The 15,247-nt window shown below is 36.3% G+C and overlaps 1 protein-coding gene across 4 annotated transcripts in view; it reads left to right on the top strand.

The window, feature by feature from the left end:
- ABCA12 (ATP binding cassette subfamily A member 12) overlaps nt 1-14,496 on the top strand; it is a 187,472-nt gene extending 172,976 nt beyond the window's left edge. For all 4 annotated transcript variants that reach the window (XM_036858905.1, XM_036858904.1, XM_036858903.1 and 1 more), the window contains 6 exons: nt 800-934; nt 2,880-2,983; nt 4,348-4,440; nt 9,363-9,468; nt 11,788-11,925; nt 13,234-14,496. In XM_036858905.1, the coding sequence (XP_036714800.1) occupies nt 800-934; nt 2,880-2,983; nt 4,348-4,440; nt 9,363-9,468; nt 11,788-11,925; nt 13,234-13,335 (678 nt within the window). In that variant the 3' untranslated portion in view covers nt 13,336-14,496. The remainder of the gene's footprint in view (nt 1-799; nt 935-2,879; nt 2,984-4,347; nt 4,441-9,362; nt 9,469-11,787; nt 11,926-13,233) is intronic.
- The last annotated feature ends 751 nt before the right edge of the window (nt 14,497-15,247 follow it).

Raw genomic sequence — 15,247 nt, 5'->3', positions numbered from 1 at the left:
CATTTTTCTCCTGACAGTGATAATTGAGGCAATATTAGCTTGATTGTGTTTATCATAAATGAACCTATGAACTCGACTTTAGAAACATCTTGGCCCATGTTTGTTCAGTTGTCTTTTAAAAACTATCAAATAAAGAATGACATTTGCCTTAGGCTCTGGGTTGAGCCACGTTTGGTGATGCCTGTATATCCTTTAGTGTTCAGGTAAGTACTGAAACATGGAATTACCTACAAAATGCCCAAGTAAAATAGAATAGCTTCCAATTTGATTTTTTATATTTCTTTTTTTGGCTGCATTGAGTCTTCTTTGCTGCGTGCAGGCTTTCTCTAGTTACGTTGAGCAGGGGCTGTTCTTCGTTGCGGTGCGCAGGCTTCTCATTCGGTGGCTTCTCTTGTTGTGGAGCATGGGCTCTAGGCACGCAGGCTTCGGTAGTTCCAGCACCTGGGATCAGTAGTTGTGGTGCGCGGGCCCTAGAGCGCAGGCTCAGTAGTTGTGGCGCACAGGCTTAGTTGCTCCGCGGCATGTGGGATCTTCCCAGACCAGGGCTCGAACCCGTGTCCCCTGCATTGGCAGGAAGATTCTTAACCACTGCGCCACCAGGGAAGTCCCTGAACTATTAATTTTTAAGTGGACCTTTGAAAATAAACTAAAATTTATGTTGAATTTAAATGTTTTAATTTTTTCAGGAATGTATTTCTTCATTATAAAACTTTCTTTTCACAAGCCGCTTTTTTCCCGTTTAATGCTTTAAGGGTTTTGGCAAGGGAGAATCAACTTAAGTCCTCTTTTCCACCCACAGACTGTTCATAAACTCCTTAGGAGGCTTTACCTGATGCCCTACAAGGACAAAACTACCTCTATGTGTAGTTATGGCACAAAAAGAAAATTATCCACTGCACTGGCCTTGATAGGGAAACCTTCCATACTGTTGCTGGTAAGAGAATCATTGTGAAAAAGGCTACTACCTAATTAGAACCACATATCCAATAGTATGTGTAACAGTTCATTATCATTATTGCAATAAACATTTACTGAGTTCTCACTATATGCTAGTTATTTTGTAAAACACTTTACATATATTGTCTCACTAAGGGAATTTATATCAGATAATTTGTTGCCACAAAAATATGCCCTCAGAAATGTTTTTGTCTGAAGCTATGGCTCAGTCGGTTTCAGAGGAAACATGGGAATCGGAAGTAGCTGAAACAAAGTCAGGATATTCAAATGAGTAAGTAAAATTATGACAGAATTTGATTCCCAGTCATTGAAGAAATCAGTTCTATTAGTAACTGATCAGGTGAACTAACACATTTTCCAACTTCTACCAAAAAGGAAATACACATTTGAGGACAACATGCTGTGCTAAAATGTTATTTCCTTGTTGCTTAAAAATATGAGTTACCTAGCTTGAGATGCAATCTTGACAATATGCCATTCTACTTTATCTGAATTTTTTGGAGGCGAGAAATACATGTCACGTTTATATTTTGACTAAGAGCTGAAAAATTAAATTGATCACCTGGAAATATAAATTACACTAGGAGTGACATAGCATTCTGCTCCCCAGGCCAAACACTGTGAAAAGTGTTTATTTCAGAGAAATAAGCTTGCCCTTATTTTGGAAGATCCCCTCCATTCAAGGACTTCCAAACTCCAAAAGAGGCTTAACTATATGCAATAAAATCACCAGTTATAAATCATCACATTATTCCAGAGATTAAGTAATATGGAGGATCAAATCATTTAAACTGCTCAGTTAGAGTAATGCACAACCCATCTCTCTATAATACCGGAAGCTTATAATGCATTATATCCCTGCCAGTCGATGCTCATAATGGAATTCTATTGTATAAGTGTCCCTTAAATTGAAGAAAACAATCTTTAGGCACCCCTGTGAGATAATAGATGTAAAGTACTTTACAATGTTAAAAGCTGTATGCAAATATTATGTATTAATGAGCTGAGCTGAAATCAGGCTATGACAGAAAGATACCGTATTTTCTTTTATATATATTTACTGTAATGCCATTGTCTTCAAAAATAGGAACAGTGACAATACAACCTTTACTGTTTCCCCAAATTAACACTCATTTCTTTCTTTAAATTTAAATTTAACCCCTTGCTATAAAAATAAACCTCTGATGATCCTATGTATATACTTTCCATTTCAGACATATGTTTTTAATTTTTACCTAATCTTGACCTATAATTTGGTTTTTTAATCATCTGTCAGGATTTATTATTGCTTGTTTAGGTTTTTCATTGCTGCATTTCTAATTTTATGTCTGAATAATTTTTCTAAACATTGTTTACTTTAAAATGTAATTTATTATATCTTTCTATTTGGCAATTTCTGCAAATCTTACTTTTATTTCCCCAAGGAGTATTAAATTTCAATTAATAACATAAAACTGAAAATACACCTCAATCATATTAACAAAAACAAATCAAATTGAATTCTCTGTGCTTCACATAACATATTATCTCTCACTCACAGCCACAATTCTGCCATCAGGAGCAAGGTAGCAGTCTTGCTGATGTAGCTTCAAATATATATGTGACAATATGGTATTAAATGTAAAAATTCTTGCTTTGTCAGTAATTGAAGCAGAATTTTTTCCAAAGAAATATGAGAGACAAGTGTAAAGTAAGAGTACAACTTCACTGAGACACTTTTTAACACAGATTGACAATTTTAAATGATTAATTTTGAGCTTTTTGACAGCAGCAGAAAGAAGCCTATTAAGTATAAAACAAGTTAGCCACGTGACCTGGAAAAGTGATTTCTGTTCTAGGCAAGTGAGATGCAATGATTCATGTAAAGAACCTCATCAAAATTTAATTAATTTGATAAATTCTTCTTGTAACTTTCTGTTAAGGATGAGCCAAGCTCTGGGATGGATCCTAAATCAAAACGGCACCTCTGGAAGATCATTTCAGAAGAAGTACAGAATAAATGTTCCGTCATCCTCACTTCTCACAGGTAACCTGAGAGTCAGATGACACGATGTTAGGATGAGAGATGGGAAAGGTAATCCCGTGTAATATATACTGATAGTGAATTCCGCAATTGGATTAAAGTATTCTATGTTCACAGTCAAAGGAGCAAGTCCGGAAGGTTTCATGGTGAGACTCCAGCTCCTGTGGTGGGGCAGGGCCTAAGCAATCATTTAAAAAACAAATTTCCCATAACTTATGGCCCTCTTAATTCAACTATGCCTCCCTATTGCCTATCACATAAAATTCAGCATTTTTGGGCTTAGTATGCAAGGTCTTTTAATATCTGGCCCCGTCTAAACTTCTAGTCTTTTTTGCCTATGACACCCTCTCCTATCTGTCAATCTGAATGACTCGTGGTTCCGTTTACACTCACTGCCCTTTCCTATCACGTGCGCTTTCTTTGGCTGTGCCTTCTACTGGAGTTGATCTTTTCACAAAATCTCTCCAGGTTCTAATCTTACTAGTCCTTTAAGAACTAGTTCACAAGCCTTCTCCATGAAGTAGACCCTTCCAATCAATTAGGTAAAAAAGCTACTAAAGTATTTTCTCTGTGCCTTTCTTATAAGGTCGGCCTTGTGTTAAGTTCATCCTTTCGTTATAATGATCATATAGTAGAAAAAAGAACTAGGTATGTTTAGAATCAAGAGACTTGTTTATATCCTATATACTAGCCTTGCCCTCGCACAGTATATGTTCTGAAGCCAATCATTTAATTTCCATTAACTTTTCTTTTAACTTTTTATTTTATATTGGAGTATAGCCGATTAACAACATTGTGATAGATTCAGGTGCACAGCAAAGGGACTCAACCATACATATACATGTATCCATTCTCCCCCAAACTCCCCTAATTTCCATTAACTTTTGTATTAAGTGGACAGGGTGATACCTAAGATCTCCTCCAGTTATCATCGTCCATGAAATTAGAATTATATAATCAAGTACAGGTTAACTAGTTATAAACACAAAAGCATAAAAGCCAACTGAATATGGAGTATAAGGCGTAATGAAAACAGCTCAGTATTATTCTGGAAACATTTCTTACAAAATGTAGGTCTTGAGTCAAAGTTTGAAAGAGCTTAAAAGAAATACTGTGTTTGATAGAGTGGGCAATCCAGGTGAGAGAGATGGCCTCAAGTTTGAGAAGAAACAGTAATAAACCCTATGTGAAGACATTTAATTTATATGTTAAAAGATTTTTTTGTTTTTCAAGGGAAAGGACATTTTAAGGAACTCAAATACTCAAACAGTGTTTCTAAGGTGCCATAATGAAAAAAGTTAAGCTTATGCTCATGAACTTAAACCAATTTTCTGTGCCCGGAATGCTGACATGATTCTGTCTTCCAGCATGGAGGAATGTGAAGCTCTCTGTACCAGGTTGGCCATTATGGTGAATGGAAGGTTCCAATGTATTGGATCATTGCAGCATATTAAGAGCAGGTGAGGAACAAATGTATTGTTTAACACATGGTGTAGGGTAATCAATCTACCAGTACTATACTCACCTTCAGGGATTATCTCAGCAGCCCATCCTACAATGAGTAGTAAAACTGGAATGGAGAAACTAATCACTGATTCACCTTAAAGTTAAATTATAGTACTGAGGATTGAATTTTTTTAAATTAATAACCCCAAAACCTGGAAGGCCTAAAAGCTAATAATAATAATATCCTTATTATTATTATTATTCCCCAACCAAAATACTCTCGGAAAGCAGTTTCAAGAGTTATTGGGACTTCCCTGGTGGTGCAGTGGTTGAGAATCTGCCTGCCAGTGCAGGGGACACAGGTTCGAGCCCTGGTCTGGGAAGATCCCACATGCCATGAAGCAACTGGGCCCATGAGCCACAATTACTGAGCCTGTGCATCTGGAGCCTGTGCTCCGCAACAAGAGGCCGTGATAGTGAGAGGCCCGCGCACCACGATGAAGAGTGGCCCCCACTTGCCGCAACTAGAGAAAGCCCTTGCACAGAAACGAAGACCCAACACAGCCATAAATAAATAAATAAATAAATAAATAAAATTAAAAAAAAAAAAAAAAGAGTTATCTCGGTGACAAATGACAATGAAAACACGACGATCCAAAACCTATGGGATGCAGCAAAAGCAGTTCTAAGAGGGAAGTTTATAGCTATACAAGCCTACCTCAAGAAACAAGAAAAATCTCAAATAAACAATCTAACCTGACACCTAAAGGAACTAGAGAAAGAAGAACAAACAAAACCCCAAGTTAGCAGAAGGAAAGAAATCATAAAGATCAGAGCAGAAATAAATGAAATAGAATCAAACAAAACAATAGCAAAGATCAATCAAACTAAAAGCTGGTTCTTTGACAAGATAAACAAAATTGATAAACCATTAGCCAGACTCATCAAGAAAAAGAGGGAGAGGACTCAAATCAATAAAATCAGAAATGAAAAAGGAGACATTACAACAGACGCCACAGAAATACAGAGCATCCTAAGAGACTACTACAAGCAACTCTATGCCAATAAAATGGACAACCTGGAAGAAATGGACAAATTCTTTGAAAGGTATAACCTTCCAAGACTGAACCAGGAAGAAATAGAAAATATGAACAGACCAATCACAAGTAATGAAATTGAAACTGTGATTAAAAATCTTCCAACAAACAAAAGTCCAGGACCAGATGGCTTCACAGGTGAATTCTATCAAACATTTAGAGAAGAGCTAACACCCATCCTTCTCAAACTCTTCCAAAAAATTGCAGAGGAAGGAACATTCCCAAACTTATTCCATGAGGCCACCATCACCCTGATACCAAAACCAGACAAAGATACTACAAAAAAAGAAAATTACAGACCAATATCACTGATGAATATAGATGCAAAAATCCTCAACAAAATACTTGCAAACAGAATCCAACAACACATTAAAAGGACCATACACCTTGATCAAGTGGGATTTATCCCAGGGATGAAAGAATTCTTCAATATACACAAATCAAACAATGTGATACACCATATTAACAAATTGAAGAATAAAAACCATATGATCATCTCAATAGATGCAGAAAAAGCTTTTGACAAATTTCAACACCCATTTATGATAAAAACTCTCCAGAAAGTGGGCCTAGAGGGAACCTACCTCAACATAATAAAGGCCATATATGACAAACCCACAGCAAACATCATTCTCAATGGTGAAAAACTGAAAGCATTTCCTCTAAGATCAGGAACAAGACAAGGATGTCCCCTCTCACCACTGTTATTCAACATAATTTTGGAAGTCCTAGCCACGGCAATCAGAGAAGAAAAAGAAAGAAAAGGAATACAAATTGGAAAAGAAGAAGTAAAACTCACTGTTTGCAGGTGACATGATACTATACATAGAGAATCCTAAAAGTGCCACCAGAAAACTGCTAGAGCTAATCAATGAATTTGGTAAAGTTGGAGGATACAAAATTAGTGCACAGAAATCTCTTGCATTCCTGTACACTAATGATGAAAAATCTGAAAGAGAAATTAAGGAAACACTCCCATTTACCATTGCAACAAAAAGAATAAAATACCTATGAATAAACCTACCTAGGGAGACAAAAGACCAGTATGCAGAAAACTATAAGACACTGATGAAAGAAATTAAAGATGATACCAACAGATGGAGAGATATACCATGTTCTTGGATTAGAAGAATCAATATTGTGAAAATGACTATACTACCCAAAGCAATCTACAGATTCAGTGCAATCCCTATCAAATTACCAAGGGCATTTTTTACAGAACTAGAACAAATCATCTTAAAATTTGTATGGAGACACAAAAGACCCAGAATAGCCAAAGCAGTCTTGAGAGAAAAAAACGGAGCTGGAGGAATCAGACTCCCTGACTTCAGACTATACTACAAAGCTACAGTAATCAAGACAATATGGCACTGGCACAAAAACAGAAACATAGATCAATGGAACAAGATAGAAAGCCCAGAGATAAACCCACGCACCTATGGTCAACTAATCTATGACAAAGGAGGCAAGGATATACAATGGAGAAAAGACAGTCTCTTCAATAAGTGGTGCTGGGAAAACTGGACAGCTACATGTAAAAGAATGAAATTAGAACACTCCCTAACACCATACACAAAAATAAACTCAAAATGGATTTGAGACCTAAATGTAAGACCGAACGCTATAAAACTCTTAGAGGAAAACATAGGAAGAACACTCTTTGACATAAATCACAGCAAGATCTTTTTTGATCTACCTCCTAGAGTAATGGAAATAAAAACAAAAATAAACAAATGGGACCTAATGAAACTTCAAAGCTTTTGCACAGGAAAGGAAACCATAAACAAGACGAAAAGACAACCCTCAGAATGGGAGAAAATATTTGCAAACAAATCAATGGACAAAGGATTAATTTCCAAAATATATAAACAGCCCATGCAGCTCAATATTAAAGAAAGAAACAACACAATCTAAAAATGGGCAGAAAACCTAAATAGACATTTCTCCAAAGAAGACATACAGATGGCCAAGAAGCACATGAAAAGATGCTCAACATCACTAATTATTAGAGAAATGCAAATCAAAACTACAATGAGGTATCACCTCACACCAGTTAGAATGGGCGTCATCAGAAAAATCTACAAACAACAAATGCTGGAGAGGGTGTGGAGAAAAAGGAACCCTCTTGCACTATTGGTCGGAATGTAAATTGATACAGCCACTATGGAGAACAGTATGGAGGTTCCTTAAAAAACTAAAAATAGAATTACCATATGATCCAGCAATCCCACTACTGGGCATATACCCAGAGAAAACCATAGTTCAAAAAGACACATGCACCCCAGTGTTCATTGCAGCACTATTTACAATAGCCAGGTCATGGAAGCAACCTAAATGCCCATTGACAGACGAATGGATAAAGAAGTTGTGGTACATATATACAATGTAATATTACTCAGCCATAAAAAGGAACGAAATTGAGTCATTTGTTTAGACGTGGATGGATCTAGAGACTGTCATACAGAGTGAAGTAAGTCAGAGAAAAACAAATATCGTATATTAACGCATGTATGTGCAACCTAGAAAAATGGTACAGATGAACCAGTTTGCAGGGCAGAAGTTGAGACACAGATGTAGAGAACACACATATGGACACCAAGGGGGGAAAGCCACGTGGGCGTGGGGGTGGTGGTGTGATGAATTGGGCGATTGGGATTGATATGTATACACTTATGTGTATAAAATTGGTGACTAATAAGAACCTGCTGTATACAAAAATAAATAAAATTCAAAAATTCAGAAAAATAAAATAAAATAAAATAAATGACAGGACTTCCCTGGTGGCGCAGTGGTTAAGAATCTGCCTGCCAGTGCAGGGGACACGGGTTCGAGCCCTCGTCCGGGAAGATCCCACATGCCGCGGAGCAGCTAAGCCCGTGCGCCACAACTACTGAGCCTGTGCTCTAGAGCCCGCGAGCCACAAATACTGAAGCCCGTGCTCCTAGAGCCCAAGCTCCACAACAAGAGAAGCCACCGCAATGAGAAACCCGAACAAAAAAAGTTATCTCGGTAACAAATTAGATCTTAACAAGTACATGAAGGCATCGATTTTTATCTAACACGTTCATTTGCCATTTGCACAGGCTTTCAGCAAGCTATTTAACATTTTTACTACATTCAAAACCTTTTCATCAAAAATACATTGGGGAGATGTGCATAAATATCATACTATCAAATTAAAATTAAATTAATATTTTTATGTTTGTCAGAGTGCATATGCATTTATACATATCCGTGTTAATCTTCCAACATCATGACATTACTTTGTACCTTTGTCTGTACAATAGCTTGGCTTTCTTATAAGACAATATTAACCAAGATAAGAAAAAAGGATGAAAAAAGCCTTATATGTTGTTCCCAGAGAGTCTGTTGTGACTTGTTTACAAACTCTATTTTTGGTGCAAACCGTTAGCTAGTATACTGATTTATTATTTATTTTTAAAAACCCAGTGATTTTAATCTTTACGATTGACATCGAATCTCCAATAACTTGCCTCTAAAGATTCTCTTTGCTTTAAATTAGAAAGTATGTAGCTCCAGGAATTTACATCAATTACCAATTCATGGATGCCAAAGAAAGCCAAGATTTTGTATTTTCTTTCTAATGCAACTTTTGTCCAAAGGATCTGACTTTGTATAGTGGTAGAAATAAATAAAAAGTCATGGCATTACACTATTTCCAGTTTGCAAGATGCCCTGAACTTTTATGGCAAAATGATAGTCTTTATATAGGAAAAGGGGCTATCATGGTCAGCTTGGGTCCTGTTTCATTATCTAGTATTCCAGAGGAGCTATTTCAGCAAAACATAACTCATACTGTATTTTGCACTTCTTTCTAGGTTTGGACGAGGATTTACCGTCAAGGTTCACGTGAAGAATGCTAGAGTGAGCATGGAGCCCCTCACAAGGTTCATGCAACTTCACTTTCCAAAAACATACTTAAAAGTAAGAGATTGACTGGTTTTGATAGTCATAATCTAATATCGTAGTGGATGTTTGTCATTTTCAAGCTGACCATAGCTTTATTATTCATCTTAATATATTTGTTAGTTCAAGATGCTTAAGATACTCTGAAGCACACTTAGTATTAACAGATAAAATCTTCAAATTAGTTATATATTTTTGTAGCTACTTAAGAGTAACATAGTCCTTTTACATACCTTTATTTCTTCCTCACAAAGGCTTTATGACCATATCGTATTAGTTTTCAGGTTGTATACTTAACTGGATTATTAGTTACATATGTTAGGGAATTGAGGAATGACAGATACATATGACCAAGGGCATTTCTTCGAAGAAAAAAAAAATTACAAAGTTCCAGAATGTCACAGCTAGAAGACATTATCTCCTTTGCTTTCCTCACTTGAAAGATAAGCCCACAAAGTTTTGAGCAGAATTGCTTGGAAATCAAGTTCTTAAATCCCACACTACCTGAAACATTGCTCAATTAATTTCATCTTACATATACATATCAACAGGATGGACACACACAGATATATACATATAAATCTCACATAGTACATATTTAAATGCACTTGACAGAAAAGTTATCATTGTAACATCTTTGATGTGCAGGTAATTGATATAAGATGATTATAGCAAGTGATTGTTTGTAAACGGAGGTCAGTTGTGGAATGATGAAAAGAAATTGGAAGACTTGGGCTGAGGTCCAGCTCTGCCTGTGTGATTTCCAGCAAGACATTTAAAGTCTCTGAGCCTCGTACTCCTATTTTACAAACACTGTTGACATCTACTTCACAAGACTGGTGTGAGAACTAAATGATAAAATGTCCACAAAGATGCTTCATAAACTGTCAGGCACCATATTAACATGAAGTGATTTTGGACAGCAAAATAGAGTTCATTTTTAAAAACAATTCTTTTATCTCTACAAAATACCTTTGCCTCAACCTCTGATTCTTATCAAAGTCCATTTTCTATCATCTAAATTAAAATCAAATTTAAAAATTAAAGGACACTTTTTTTTTTTTTTTTTTTGCACAAACCACGTTGGTCATAGTACTTCTTCTTTCAGTGAACTTCTGGGTTGAAATCTGTGTTTATTCACTGAGTGATGAGATTACATTTGCCCTGGTCTGTTCCTCAGGGGGCTAGTGCTATACAAGACAAGTGCAGTGATGATAAAAGTTTGATTACTTCCTAAGCAGACCATTCTCTACAAGTATGTGATGGTTTCTAGATCTCTAAAAGGGAAATAACCAAACAACAATTTGGGAGTAAAAATAAATATCAACAAGATAGCCTGATTGCAGTGACAGGTGTGATGTAAACACAAATCAATGAGAGGGGCTAGACAGTGAGCAAAGGAGTGAGAAGAGGGGTTTCCAGTAACGCAGGTCTGGAATACCAGGCTGCAATATACAATCTTGATCTGATCAATATACGTTACAGGGATTGTTTATGGAGTAAAAAAACCCATCCTGACCAAACTAGTGTTTAGGAAAGATTATCCTAGCTACTTTGTGCCAGAACATATGAGTCTATACGGTTTCTAAGCTTCTGAAGAGGCTGTTGCAATAACTCAGATGTGGAGTGGTGAGCATCAAGTTAATAAAATTGATGGTGCAAATAGAGAGGAAAGGTTACATTTGAGAGTTATTTTAGAGGAAAAATAAATAAGATATGATAATTGATGAAATATGCAGAAAAGCAAGATGTTAAAGATACTCTAAGGAAATAAGAATAGGTTACTAAATTGATGGTGATACTACAGACTAAATAAACTGAAAAGAACTTTAGAGTGAGTTAAGAAAGAATGTAGCATTATTTGAATGAGGTTTCTCATAGACAGTGCTTTTGAAATCTGGCAACTTTAGCCAATATAAATTGAACAGCTAATCCTTAGCCTTTTAGAACAATTCTAACATTGAAAAAGAAAAATGAAATTTCTAAAAGTTATCTCTGAAAACACTTACGTGAGCTAAGCGTAATCTGACATTGGCAATACCATTCCACAATATTTTTTCCTAGGCAAGACTATAATGTCTTTATAAGTGCACATGAATGTAGAATATTTTGGAATTTTCATTAGCTTTTTAATTTGTTTTCTCTTGGATATTCATAAAACTTTTTATCTCGTGTTCGAAAGCTGTTAGTCTCAAAACATACCCATTATTCACACTGTGACATCGTTTTCAGAGGAATGAATTTCAGTACGTTTCTTAGCTCTTGGTCAAGTTATGTCTAGTCAAGTCAATATTACCTGACATTGAGAAATACATTTTTTCCCTCTGGTTCCCACAGGATCAGCACCTCAGCATGCTAGAGTATCATGTGCCGGTCACCGCAGGAGGAGTAGCAAACATTTTTGATCTGCTGGAAACCAACAAGACTGCTTTAAATATCACAAATTTCTTAGTGAGTCAGACTACTCTGGAAGAGGTAAGCTGGATACCATGATCCGTGTGCACAATGTCACATTAATTATTACACATTCTGATTATTTCTTTTTAATGACATTGAATTTGTTTTTAACTGAAGCAGTATCTAAACTTGCACCTGAAAAACTTAGCTTAATTTATTTCTAAGTGCATTTTGGGATGTTAGGAAAAAATGTGAAAAGAGTTAACTATTTTTAATGGAGAAAAGAAGATTTTTTTCCTTCTATACGACATCTATACCCATCAGTTATCCTTATATGTAAAGCAACAATTATTTTCATCTATAAAACAAATAGCTGTTAACACTTTCCTTACTTTCCCCTTGGTAGGTTTCTTAAATAACATTTCTATTGATTGGCTTCCTAGATTAGGGGAGGATGGGGTTATCTAGTGAGAATTTGGTGCCAAAGCTTTAGATCTGCTAGATTCAGGCAACCAAAGTGGTAAATGCAGGATTCTTTTGTTTCATTCACATCATCTGTCTTAATTACATTTATATTCAATAACTCGAGGCATCATAGAACATCCGTCATCACCTTTGCACTGTTTTAGTTTTATACAGTTCAACCAACCTGATATATAGAACATTTGATTGGACCTGTCACTGGAATGGGTCTGAAAGTGAGGCTACAGAGGCCTCTGAATCATGCTGCATCTCATGGACAATTTTTTATGGGGAGTTAAGGCAATTATGGCTTTGCCAACACAGAAGATTTATCCTTTGACTTGTAACCAATTACCAGTATCATGTCTGGCACAAAGTAGACTCTCAATATTTTCTGGATGAATCTATGACTAATAGAATTTTAAACAAAGTCATAAAGGTCTGCCTGTTAAATAATAAGCTTACTGAACATAATGTTGTTGTGAGCTCTGTATACAAATTTTATTTTAGTGCATTAACTGTTGAAACTAGTGAAACTCTTGAAACTAGTGAAACTTCTCTCAACATCATCATACAAACATTTGATAAGGGCTTGGGTTGGGCTCCTTGTTAAAAGATACTTGAAAGATACTGATACAGATCAAATAGATACAAATATGTGGCTATAGATATTTAATTATAGCTTTAGATTTATATTATGATTATAAATGTATTTATAGGTTGCAGATATAGATATTATTTTCAAACCCCAGATAAATTTCAATACCTAAAGGAAGGACTCCTAGTGAGTGTTTATGTGTTTGGGCGTGCCCCTATGAAATCTAGTTTTCTTCTTATTTGCTCTCCCATTGTGCATACACACACACCTTATTTCTTCCTTTGGTTTACCAAGTACTAATGGCTTTATTTCCCTTGAAAAATCAGGTTTTCATCAACTTTGCCAAAGACCAAAAGTGCTATGAAACTGCCGATACCAGTAGCCAAGGTTCCACCATAAGCACTGACTCACAAGGTGACCAGCTGTAGTCTTAGTACCTCCAGCAAACTCAGTCTCAACAATGGCTGCATTTTGAGGAAGAGCCACAGAAGATACAAATTCCTCAAAATATCTTAATTTTAAAGTCTTATACTGTATTGGAAAGTTACAATTGTGCAAGACTAGCCAGTAACTATAAATGGAAAGTTTTCTTTCTAAGGTCAGTGAATGTTTTTACTACTGAAATGAATTTCTGTCTACTCAACACTGTGAGCATGCTAGTGTGTAAGCTGCTGACTCTTATGCAAAGGTGAAACCACTGAAGATGAATGCCTTAATTTATTACTTTCAATAAAAAGACAGCTTAAGAGCATGGCTATTGGCAGTTGAAAAGAAAGAGTGGAGAAGAAAAGTAAGGTAGTTTGGGGTAGGTAGAATTGGGAGAGCAAACAATTTATTTTCAGAAAATAACAGAATGAACACCATCATGAATACATGAATCTATTGTGATCTGTAAAGTGCCAAGGGCCAGATTAACATTGGCAGTAAGGAGTGGGCACAATGTCTAGTGTGTGTATGTCATTTTCAGTACCTGTAAATACATGGGGACATACTGACCACCCCCCCCCCGAAATGCCTTTCTACAAGAATGCTATAGAAGGGCAGTTTACCCTGGTGGTAAATAGAGCTTAAATCTATTCCTGCAATGCCTTGCCAATAGTAAGGCACGGAGCAGAGCAAGAAGCTACTTGCTTTTCGGCGGAAATAGGTGTGTCAGCTGGGCAGATACAAATCCTGAAAGATGATAGAGAATTCATGTGCTGCTGGCAGACAACATTTTTTAAAGCTATTACAGAAAGGTTCATATTCTGGGTCTCTCTGAAGGAAACATTCCTATGGAGGGAAAATGAATATGAAGATAATTTTCAGCTAATTACCCGGCTGACCCAGAATCATATATATGGCTATAGAATAGACTTCGTAATAATGCCAAATTATATGGCCCTTGGGGAAGGCGCTTTACATAACGTGTGTGTGTGTGTGTGTGTGTGTGTCTATATAAGTTTGCTTTGGCACAACTGTTTCTGTTTTGAAAATCAATAAAATCAACATTTAGTAAAAACAGTTCATGAAGTCATTTCATTTGTTAGGGAAGAGCCAGGAATTTAAAAATTGGAGTCACATGGATGACAAGCTCCCATGGGACCTGGCCCCTGCTTACTTCTGCACCTTCATCGCTTTCTTTCTCCTCTTCCTCTTTAGGGTGTAGCCATGCTGGCCTCTTTTTGGTTTTGCCAGTGCACCAAACTCCTTCCTCCCTCCACACCTCTGCGTGTATTTTCATATGTCTCCCTGCGTGACTTGCCCTTCCCCCACAGTTTGTGCCTAGCTAAGCCTTCAGAAATGTTGTTCTTTCTCAGAGAAGCTTTCCTTCCCTAATTCTTCAGTTTAAATCTAATCCCCCAGTCCTAAAACTGCACTCTATTGTACTTCCTAATTTTCTGTGAGAGCTTGCATCCTAATTTGTAATATATCTAGATTAATGATATATATCTTAACAGATGGCAACAAAATTTAAGGTAGAAAATATCCTGTTGAATATAATACATAGATAAACTTTCTGGAGTAGACAGTGTAATTCTGAGAGGATGAGTGTCTTCAGGAGTCCAAACAAGCAAAAAAATAGTCAGGCTCCATGAGAGAATAAAGGGATTTGTTTATTGTTCATTGTGTTTGTTATTGTGGTGGTTGGTTGCTTGCTTCTGAGCAGTTGTAGGAAGAGAAACACAGGGGGAGGAGAGAAAGGAAATGGAGAAAGGAGGAACCAGTGAGATGGTAGAAGGCTGAGTATTGAAGAGAAACTGAGTATTGAGAAACTAAGTGGTTGAATGGACTTTTTTTTTTTTTTTTTAATACATTTATTTATTTATTTATTTTTGGCTGCTCTGGGTCTTCATTGCT

The sequence above is a fragment of the Balaenoptera musculus genome, chromosome 7 (assembly GCF_009873245.2).
Source record: "Balaenoptera musculus isolate JJ_BM4_2016_0621 chromosome 7, mBalMus1.pri.v3, whole genome shotgun sequence".
Lineage (NCBI taxonomy): Eukaryota > Metazoa > Chordata > Mammalia > Artiodactyla > Balaenopteridae > Balaenoptera > Balaenoptera musculus.
The sequence above is the reverse complement of the archived record's forward strand: the minus strand, read 5'-3'. Positions and strand labels throughout refer to the sequence as shown.